Source organism: Branchiostoma lanceolatum, chromosome 7 (assembly GCF_035083965.1).
Source record: "Branchiostoma lanceolatum isolate klBraLanc5 chromosome 7, klBraLanc5.hap2, whole genome shotgun sequence".
NCBI classification, from domain to species: domain Eukaryota; kingdom Metazoa; phylum Chordata; class Leptocardii; order Amphioxiformes; family Branchiostomatidae; genus Branchiostoma; species Branchiostoma lanceolatum.
The window spans coordinates 12,525,691-12,535,922 of NC_089728.1; the positions used below are offsets into that span (position 1 = coordinate 12,525,691).

General features: G+C 41.2%; 2 protein-coding genes across 11 annotated transcripts in view; one reads left to right on the forward strand and one right to left on the reverse strand.

Moving 5' to 3' along the window:
* LOC136439394 (serine/arginine-rich splicing factor 4-like) overlaps nucleotides 1-4,476 on the forward strand; it is a 39,451-nt gene extending 34,975 nt beyond the window's left edge. For 8 of the 10 annotated variants that reach the window (XM_066434808.1, XM_066434806.1, XM_066434810.1 and 5 more), the window contains 3 exons: nucleotides 1,545-1,618; nucleotides 1,970-2,086; nucleotides 3,588-4,476. In XM_066434808.1, coding sequence (XP_066290905.1) covers nucleotides 1,545-1,618; nucleotides 1,970-2,086; nucleotides 3,588-3,867 — 471 coding nt within the window. In that variant the 3' untranslated portion in view covers nucleotides 3,868-4,476. The remainder of the gene's footprint in view (nucleotides 1-1,544; nucleotides 1,619-1,969; nucleotides 2,087-3,587) is intronic. The other 2 variants (XM_066434812.1, XM_066434813.1) reach the window with 1 other exon arrangement.
* Nucleotides 4,477-4,604: 128 nt separating this feature from the next.
* LOC136439393 (dihydroorotate dehydrogenase (quinone), mitochondrial-like) lies at nucleotides 4,605-10,072 on the reverse strand. The gene is made up of 9 exons (XM_066434804.1): nucleotides 9,755-10,072; nucleotides 9,072-9,281; nucleotides 8,224-8,423; nucleotides 7,817-7,899; nucleotides 7,200-7,393; nucleotides 6,683-6,802; nucleotides 6,386-6,539; nucleotides 5,808-5,967; nucleotides 4,605-5,586 (listed from the first exon to the last, which is right to left on the reverse strand). Exons 1-9 carry the CDS (start codon nucleotides 9,776-9,778, stop codon nucleotides 5,520-5,522), a joined length of 1,212 nt encoding a protein of 403 aa, XP_066290901.1. The 5' UTR covers nucleotides 9,779-10,072; the 3' UTR covers nucleotides 4,605-5,519.
* Between the last annotated feature and the right edge of the window lie 160 nt (nucleotides 10,073-10,232).

Below are 10,232 nucleotides of genomic sequence, written 5' to 3' on the forward strand. Positions count from 1 at the left end.
TCTGTGTCTGAGAGGCTGACTGATCGATCGCCATCATCTACCTTGTGTCTGTCATGACAATGCTGTCCCCGTGGCAGCTTTGTCTGTGTCAGAACTTCTCACCCCAAATCATTCTGCAACCTTCACTGTTGTAGAGCTTTTTTTGTTTGATGCAACCTTTTTTTTGTTTTTCTGAAACTTTTGCCTTGAAAATGTGATGTCTAAAATTGCCAATCCTTGCTATTGCATGATGAAAATTTCTTGCTTCAAGCAAAGTCATGTTCCAATTTTTTCCTTCTTTTCTGAAGAAACAAAAGTACATCCCTTTTACATCACTTATTCATATCCTGGCTAGTGCCTTTCAATTTGACAAAAAAATTGCAGACCACCAGAAATGCTACAGAATGTTAAAATATTGGCATCTTTTTTACTGAAAAAAAGAAACAAAGATTGGTAAATGTTTCTTAAACTTGTGGGCACACAGTTTGTTAAACATTGGAAAAGTCAAATCTTTTACCCAGGAACTGTGGTGGGTCCAATTGGTTAGACAAGCCCCCCCTCCTGGTTCTTCCAAAAGCCCATGCTGGGATCCAACGATGGCAATATGGTGAGGCTGAGTGAGGATGACAGTGGACCTGCCATGCCACCTCCGGGCCGTCCTGAGGATGACTGATCTGGGTCTGGTCTCTGGTCTGGTGGTCCGTAGAGCCCGCCTGGTCTCTCCTCTCGCTGAGTCAGGGTCCGTTATGCCAATCCTTAGGTGGTAGTGCCGGCAAATCACGTGAAAGGTAAACTTGACCCTCTGGGCACCATTTTAGATCGAAAGAAAAAATGGTGTTGTGTAAGTCCAGTTTTGACGGGGGTACGCCTTAAAGATGGTAGTGGTAAAAAGTTATAGCCACTATAACTGTAGATAACATCCTAACGAAACAAAACCTCTGAAGTTGGCGTGCATCATGGAATAACTGTAGTTGCATGGATGTTTTTAGAGGGGTGTCTGGTAGAAAGGAATGTAATGCTATGGAAGTAGCCCTCTATACTATATTTTGTACTATACTATTCCTGATAACTTTGTTTCCTTTGTATGTTTTCCTGTGGGAAGCCTTGCAGTTTGGCAGTACACTTTTTCCCCACGTGTTTTGTGTAATGTTTGTTTCTCTCTCCCTCGCTGCAGTCCTCTGCCACTATGTACCCTGAATCTCGCGGTCAGCGTATATGTTTATATTCCAACCAAGGGGGAACCATAGTGCAGATTTAAGATTGATAAGGTCATCAAAATTAATGCCCCTTGGAAACAAAAATCAAAAGTATTAGCATCTAATTTTTACATGCATAGTTGTAGATAGTTTGGGAAGAATCTTTTGGGAGGATTTGTAGAGTGGGATGAAACATGATAGTACGTGGGGTAGAAGTGCTAGTCTTAGGATTTAGGGTCTTAACACATCTTTATGCAGGATCAGCAGGTCTACATTCAGGAGCGGTGATGTTTCCTTTGCAGATGTTAACAATCAGCCCAGTTGGTTTCCTGCCTTTATTCATGTTTCCACCTTACGGTTCCAATTCAGGACTTGAAGGATTACATGCGGCAAGCTGGAGAGGTCACCTATGCTGATGCGCACAAGCAGAACAAAAATGAGGGGTGAGTGTGCTTTGATTATTCTCCCAATAATGTCTCATGGGTTAAGCAATACATTTTTTAAACCTCAGAAAATATTCATCATTGTCCACTGGATTAGGCATCTTCAATGAGTTTCTACAGTATTGTTATAATGCAGTTGCATTCACTCAGTTTGCTACCCTGTACCTTGCATCTTGTGAGCTCCCTTTAGCTCTTAGTTTTTTGCTTGTTGAAGTGTGACTTGGCACGAAAGCATTTTGCGAAGTAGTAGATAAGTGGTAGAGGAATTTTGAGAAATATTCATAGTGTGACTTGCTTTATCTTTGTTTCATATTTTGTGATCCTAATTAGTATCCCCTTCATTTTAAATAGGATCGTGGAATTTGCCACCTACCGTGACATGGAGAATGCCCTGCGAAAGCTTGACGGGACTGAAATCAACGGTCGTAAGATCAAACTGGTGGAGGACAGGCCATCAAGAAGGCGCAGGTCAGTGTTTTAAAACTCCTGAACAAAGTATTACCTTTGTGGTTAACTTATGAAAAGCTAAATCCCTATATGTGTATTATTAAGATGCATGGCCCAAAATGTTGTGCACCCTTATTTTTGTCGTCCTTGCCCGTCTTAACCTTAATTGACAAGGTATTTGTGAAGTAACAAGTTGCATAAGCATGGTGCATTTAAAACATCACCATATAGCAGTGTTTCCGCCAGAGGGGCGTCTTCCCGTCAAATGACGGCCTTATGTCGCTTTGGACGGCCTGAACTCAGACATAGGCCGTCCTCTTTTAAAAAAAGACAAGCTAAATGCCGAGAAATCGGGAAAAAAAATACGAGAAGTCTGCATAATTTCTTTGTTTTTCTTTGTTACTGTGGGCGTGGGGACGCTCTATATCGTTGGACATTCACACTCTTTTGTTTGTTGCTATTGTTAAGCTTGCGAATAATCGATGTCGGTGCCTTTGGCATACGGTGATCTCATTCAAAACCCGTTTTTCAAGACTCAATCGAAGAAAGTCATCGAAGAAACAAGGAAAAACGTAAACAAAACAAGAATTTCGGCCGTGCATTTCAGCCTCTACGTTGTGATTTGCCGCGATTCGCCATCATTTCTGACCGTATTCGACACAATATATATTCCTTTGAATGTTTTTCCGTGAATTCTCCATATGTACCGTAGATAAATCGTACTTTTCGCTATGAATTCACATAAGTCGTGACGCTCGCTCGAGTTCCAACCTCCCCCGTCCCGGGCCGTCCGCCATGTTTTTAAGCTCATTGATATGCAAGATTCTAACCGCTGATTGGTCCGCGTCATAAAACCTGTGCTCTGATTGGTTGACGGCAACATGTCACGTGACCACAGGGCGGGAAAACCCCTTTACACTTCAGGCGTTTCTGGTCAATATAGATCGCATTTTGTGACGATTGAAGCAGTATTATAGCGACCTTCGTAACAAATTGATTTTGAAAATTAACAAAGTCTTTTCTGATCACAACATTCAGTTACTTTTCCTGGTCAATTAATTTTCGCGGTACGGTCAATTAATTTTCGCGGTACGGTCAATTAATTTTCGCGGTATGGTCAAATTATTAATTTTCGCGGTACGGCCCTCCCCAAGTGGACGGCCTCTCAGTCGAGGTCTGGCGGAAACACTGCCATATAGACATTCTCGTACAAATGTATGTCACTTTATTTTGCACCATCGATGATCTGCCGTGCTGCCCTATCTCTGGTCCAAGTAAGCTTCCGTACGTATGTATGTAGTAGGTAGAATATGGACACAGACAATGGGGTATGCTGTCAAGTTGGTGGGAGCATGGGTACGTAGAAACGGCAACTTTATACCTTGGGAAGCATGGGCAGCCAACTGGTGGGGAGGATGTCCAGTGGACGGGCGCATGACTTTTCTCCAGTTGCCAGCATAGGTAAAGAGAAGTGTTCCTCAAATGTTCATGTTTCTCACCTCCCTGTGTGACTGTGTTCCAGGTCTTACTCTCGCTCTCGTTCTCGGTCCAGGAGCCGAAGCCGCAGTCGCTCGCGCTCCCGGTCCAGAAGCCACTCCCGGTCCAGAAGCCGCTCCCCCCGCAGCAGGTCTCGCTCCCGGTCGCGCAGCCGCTCTCACTCCCGCAGCAAGAGCAGGGACAAGTCCGCCAGCCGCTCCCCGGCCAAGGAAACCCAGGTCAAGCAGTCCAAGTCGAAGTCACGGTCCAAGTCGCGGTCCAAGTCCCGTGAACGCAGTGGGGAGGAGGACAACAAGGACGAGTAGTAGAAAGGGTTAAGGCAGAAGTGTGCACCAGGCGCCTTCAATCTATTGATGACTGAGTCATTCCAGATGTTAAAATGAAGTGAATCTTTTGCCCCACATTATATAGATGGTTCTTTGCATGCCACTTTCTCCGTAACTAAGTTTTTAATGGCATGTTTATGGAAGGCAAATTGGAGTATTGTAAGGGGATTTCAGAGGAAGTAGATTTTTTCAAGGGGGAATATCTAAACACCGATGCCACATCCATATTATCTTACTTACCTGTGAAGTCAGTTTAATGGAAATTATCTTAAAAATGAACATACTAACTAAAAGGCTAGTTAACATCTACCAAATACTGGACGTGGGGAAGACTTGTACATGATTTGGAGTGCAAGAAGCGGAAAAGTGATCTCACTTGAGAAATCAGTTGTGCAAGGAAGGTAGTCTTGTAGGATCGTTTGATGTGTGTTCATTTGTGAATCATTTTGTTTTGTTGAATAATTTCTTGAGGGATGGGTTGGGTAGCCTTGAGACTTTGTGTGTACAGGTTGGTTACCAACAAGCTGGTGATCTCACACTTGATGTGTTATGTACATTTCTCGGTGCATTAAAAGCCTTTTAATACTGTATCAGCCTTTGTTGTGGTTTGTCATAGTCCCGAAGTGTTAGACTAGTCAATTTCTTAAAATTTAACTACAAGGAGAGAATCTCTAGTACATACACTACAAAACAATACATTACAAACACACAACATACACCTTTAGTCTGCATTTATTTGTCTTTGGCTATCTCCATTTATTACACATGATTGAAACCTTGGCAAGTATGCTATGCAGTAAAGCTACTATTGTACATGAGTATACAGAATATTCTTTAAATGTAAGTATCAGAAACAGCAATATAACCTTTTGTTGGGATGTCATCCCTAAGTGATAAATGTCCAAATGCTTAGTTTAAGCCACACTGACTTCATGACACCTGCACAATTTTTGTCCCCCCGCCAAAAGTGTGGACAAACAGGACACTCCAGACGTACAAAATGAGCAAATAAACTCAGTAAGTTTCAAAACAATATTGGAAAATTGATACTAATGGTGTGGACTGCTTGAGTTAATTCCAAAGTTGAAGATGTGGAAGAGCAAAAAGGAAGAACTTATTGTTTAGTGTACTGTATTCTGCATGAAAGTCACTTTTGCAACCTATTACTGACCCAAGATGTCACACTGAAGGCAACTTGATTTTGCCCAACTTTTCTTTGTTTGCTCACATCAGTTTTGGAATGCTCAGAGGATGTCATCCATACAATCAAATCAGCATGGCCCTTGGTACAGGACACCTGAGTATACTTGTAGAGGGTACAGGGATATTTATTCTCAGACGATTCAGCAGTTTTCAAGTAAAGCAACTTTCACAACATGAGTCTACCATTTGCCATTGAAAGGTGTGCAAGTATGATGTACCACAAGCATTTAATACTTATTGAAAACAGACTAATGTTCAGTAGGTGGATTAGAGTCTCTAGATTGAAAGCCCCCATCTTAGGTCAGTCTAACTAACACTGCCTGCTGTCTAAACTAAAAACCAATGCAAATTTGGTGGAAGACTTTCTTCTGGGAGAATGATAAGTTAAATGCTACTGGTAAAGCTGGATACATAAATTTCTCTTGGATTCATGTTTGAGTCGATGCTCTGTGGTCAGCTCCTACTGCTTCAGTAACTGAGGTGAAACCATCCTCCCTGTAATGAAAGGACAAATAGTTGACAAATCAACAGTTTTACATAGAAAACAAATGCAACTGATCCAGAAAGGAGATATTCAGGCCCGCTTCCAGACATAAAATTTTTTGGGAAAAGCTAAGTAGAACTTGAAAGTGAAATGAACAGATACAACACATTTATGATTTCCTCTATTTGACTGAGAAATATGATAATTGCATCACACAAACTGTTATACCCACCTGAGCAGTTGCTCCAGTTCTCTTTTGATCCTGTTCACGACAGGTGGTCCTTGATAGGCCATGGCTGTGTACAGCTGCACCAGTGACGCCCCGGCCCGAATCTTCTCATATGCATCTGCACCGCAGCTGACCCCTCCCACACCAATGATGGGCAACTGGCCTGGAAAATCAGAAATTTATCTTTTAAACAACTGAGTGACTCAAAAGTCATCTGTGCATATATTTTGCTTCTGTATTAGTTTGCAAAGTCTGACCTGTACAGTACCTTTGTGTTGTCCCAGTAAAACATCTATTTTAAGTTCTGCACTTATGCAAAATAACCTTTTTGGGCATGAAGCTACAATAAACTTAAAGTTTTATTCATTGAGCATGAAGGATGAAGACTTCGTTGCATGTGCTTAGATATCTTTCATTTGTTGTAGCACAAAAATATATCTAAGTACATGTAGTAAAGTTGTTGATATTGAACTAAGCTTCTCGCTAATCCCATTTCAAAAATTGGTGCCAAGTATACAATAGCAGGCACATGTAGAACTACTAGAAGGTCAGAGGGACTGTACTGGGTCATGAATACTTACCATTGGTTAACTTGTACATGTCCCTGACTGTCTCTGTAGACATGTGTCTGACAGGAGGGCCACTCAGTCCCCCTGTCTCCTTCTTGTTGGTACTCTGTAGGGTCTCTGGTCTGCTGATGGTAGTGTTGGTCACAATCAATCCATCCACTGCACCCTGTGGGGTACATAAAACACAGAACACTCTTCATTTTACATTTGGTAGAATACTGTACTGGTTGCCACAACTCAACTCAACTCAGCTCAAAGGAAAACACTTTCTGAAAGACTGCAGTGGAAAATATTTGACTTTCCACTTACTTTTTGTCTTGTTGCTACAGCAGCAATATCCTCCTTGTCGTGCTGTGTTAAATCAGGTGCAATCTTCACCAACAAAGGAGGTTTCCTGGGGCAGCTCAGCGAACTACGAGCCTCTAGTACCTAAACGTTGATTGAAACATGTTTCATTGATACAGGCATGCAAAAGTCTTCCACATTTTCTCAATTACTTGTGGTAGGTACATACATTTGAAATTTTGAAGTAGGTTTTGACATGTATAAATGTACAGGCACAAGTACTGGAGAAAATATATAAAAATGTCCATTACCTGCCTATAGATACTTCACTCTTACCAATGCGTCCTTTCTGTGCTACCCAATCTTTTGTCTTGAGTTTGAGCAAAAGCGTATTGTTCATCTTCATTTTTTACTCTTACACAAACTGCCAGTCAATGAAACACTCAAGAAGCTTTAGAAGTGGAGCAAGTAGATCTAAAATGCTCTGAGAGTTAAGTATGTTATTGTGCCATGCACATGTAAGGTGTACAGAAGCTGTTACCTTGTCTATGAGTTGCTCCAGCTCCTGTCTACCTTGCAGTGCCCTGAGTCCCGGTGTGTTTGGACTGGACACGTTGATTACCAGATAGTCAGCCAGGGCTCCAAACTTCTGCACACCCTCCACATAGTCTCCCACAGCATCTGCTGACATCTTGTTCTTACCAAGGTTTATGCCTAAAATTCCCCTGGGCTCATCTGGAAACAAAAACAAAACTGGCGTGTGGATACCAAATGTATCATATAACTAGCAGAAGCAAGTGACCAAATTTCGAAGCGGAGGTAAAAATTACAATTTCTTTTGGCATAACTACTGTTGCAAGGACATAATCATATGATATGGCGGTGACTGTTTATTAGCCTGGGTGCCATCCTATTTCTACCGGGGCTCCTACATTTCCTACCCTAAAAAGATAGCGAATGTAGGAGCCCCAGTAGAAATAGGATGGCACCCAGGCTAACCGTTTATAAATTATACAGGCAAATTATAACTCTTCCAAGCATAACCTGAACAATGACACGGTATCAAAAACTACCAAAGGGGTTACCTTAGGTACCTTACTAATAGGTAACTTCAAAATGGAATATGCACTACTGTACAGTAGTAGAAAATTTGTGTACCTTCTGACATGGATGACATGGACCCTGCTCTTCTTTGTAGTCTTTCCAATACAGTCTCATGTCCAACACTGTTGAATCCATATCTAAGAAGAAAATTTTTTTCTTTAACTTAACTTTCATAAGTATAGAATATTACATTTTGTTACAGCTTTGTTACACTTGAGCAGGGTTTTAAGAAAGTAATAAGTACAGTAAAAAACAACAATGTATGAATTTTTTAGACATACATGTACTAGTACTGTGAAAGCCTTACATGGAATAGAACAATGTTATTATAAAAATCACTTGTAACTGATAGGCAAGTTTCTACTAGTAATCACGGGTTTTACACAAAGCCATTGTTTTTGATACTCCTATTCATACACCTCATCATGATAAAGATTCAGGTAACATTTCTACTACTTCACCTGTTGATAATAGCCTTGTCTTCCAGAAGTCTGAAGACACGAGGTTTGGGGTTTCCATCCTGAGGTTTAGGGGTGATACTGCCAACCTCCACGAAGCCAAACCCTATGGACAGGAGACCGTCCACAGCTTCTCCATGTTTGTCAAACCCAGCAGCCAGACCAATGGGGTTTCTGAACTGTCTGTCCCACAGCTGACTTCTCTGTGGAAGAGCCAAGTGTGAAATGTGCTTACAGCATTTTTTATATCTCCAGCAATAAGTAATATAGATGGTTTAACTTGTTTACCATCTGGACCCAAAGGTACTGAGTTCAAATCCCAACTGTTGTTGTTTCTCATTTGATCTGTATACTAGAAAGGGTTGCAGTCCTCAGGCTAGGACATTAAGCTGTGATCCACTGTTCATTGTGCTTGTTTAAAATACTGTTGTATACTGTATAATTGTTACATACATTGTTCACACATGTAGATAGAGTACACCATATGCATCAAAAGTACAATGTAATTCCAATTAAACCATTTGGCTGAGGGTATGACCCAAACTACCAGGGCTGTCTCCAGCTTTGAATTTACTTCTGTCCCACTCATTGTTTGGAAGCCGATGTTTTGAAATTTTGTTGTTAAATTCGTCATTTTAAGCTTACAAAGATACAGAACAATTTTATGTCATAAAGTTCAGAATTTGGGACGGAAATGATGATATTTTTTTCCGTCCCAACAAGCAAATTTCCGTCCCGGGACGAATGGACGGGTCCTGGAGACAGCCCTGCAAACCATAGAAAGTCCCACTTTGCTTGTGTTGAACTGAAAGTTTAAACTTATATCACAATACATGTGCTTCCACCCTTACCAGCATGGGTGAGTCTTTGTGCTGCCATGCTTTGGGTCCCAGCCCCCATGATGCAGCCTTCACAGCCAGTACGTGGGCAGACTCTGCACTAACCAGCCGCAGACACGGCATGAAGGCTTCTCTGTAGAACTTCTCATTCCCAGTGAACAGGGCATGGGCCACAAACACTGCAGTTCCCCCGCCTACTATGGTGAAGAAAGAACGGAACTTCTGCGGGGGAAATACAATTACAAGTCAAATGGAATGTTACTTTGAGATATATACATATACAAAAATTCAATACTTTGTATGCATGTGAAACTTGACTTATTTAGACTAAGTATTAGTGCATATCCAGTAACACAGTGCACAATTTATTAGTGTTGCTGGACACGTTACATTGCAGTTAGCACATTATTGTGCGGGAAGGTTAAAAGGTAGCAAAATCTTCAACAAGATGAAGGTGGCCACCTCAACTGGAAGAAGAAGAAAATGTATATATATTGAACCTCTTTGTTACTTAGTGAAGTATTTATGTAGATGTAGATGTTTATCATGTAGAGATAAAGTCATGTACTGTCACTTTAATATCTAGTCTCGTCAAAATGGATGTATTGTCGAATATAGTTGTGAAGTCATCATGAACGTACAGTAACATCATATGTTGATCATGCAGATCACTTTTGATTTGGAAAGACACTCACCGATGCTGTTCTTGCAGTCATCATGAACTTGGTGGTCAAAAGAAGAATAAATCTAGCTTGAGCTCCAGCGGCGAAATTCGGGTGGGGAGGGGGGCGTTACAAAACAGTGGCCTTGGAAGTTGGGAAACGAAATCCCCAGGATCAAACTAGAATTTGACTGCCGAAATGATCTACCTGCTGTTTACTAGCTATAGGAAATATCTTGATCTGTCGTTGAAGGTAACGGGTAACTATGAGGTGATGAGAATTTGCAGGGAATTTACCCGGAAGTCTGCAGGTCTTTTCCGACCATGCTTCCCGCCAGAAAATGTCAACGGAACAGTCCATTCAGTAGGGTGGTTTCAAAATGTATACTTTTGATTAGTCGAAAAAATGCAGATTTCAGTACATATTTGTACATGAAAACATCTATAATTATATAACAGTTTCATAATATAGCATCATTTGTGACAATTTCTATTGTATTTAGGTTGATGTC

What these genes read in the sequence shown, in the direction of transcription:
- LOC136439393 (XM_066434804.1), bottom strand. Translation starts at nt 9,778, where the DNA reads ATGATGACTGCAAGAACAGCATCG. An exon ending in TGACTGCAAGAACAGCATCG is followed by an intron (nt 9,282 to 9,754) that starts GTGAGTGTCTTT and finishes TTTCCCCCGCAG; the next exon opens with AAGTTCCGTTCTTTCTTCAC. An exon ending in CATGTACAAGTTAACCAATG is followed by an intron (nt 5,968 to 6,385) that starts GTAAGTATTCAT and finishes CTGATTTTCCAG; the next exon opens with GCCAGTTGCCCATCATTGGT.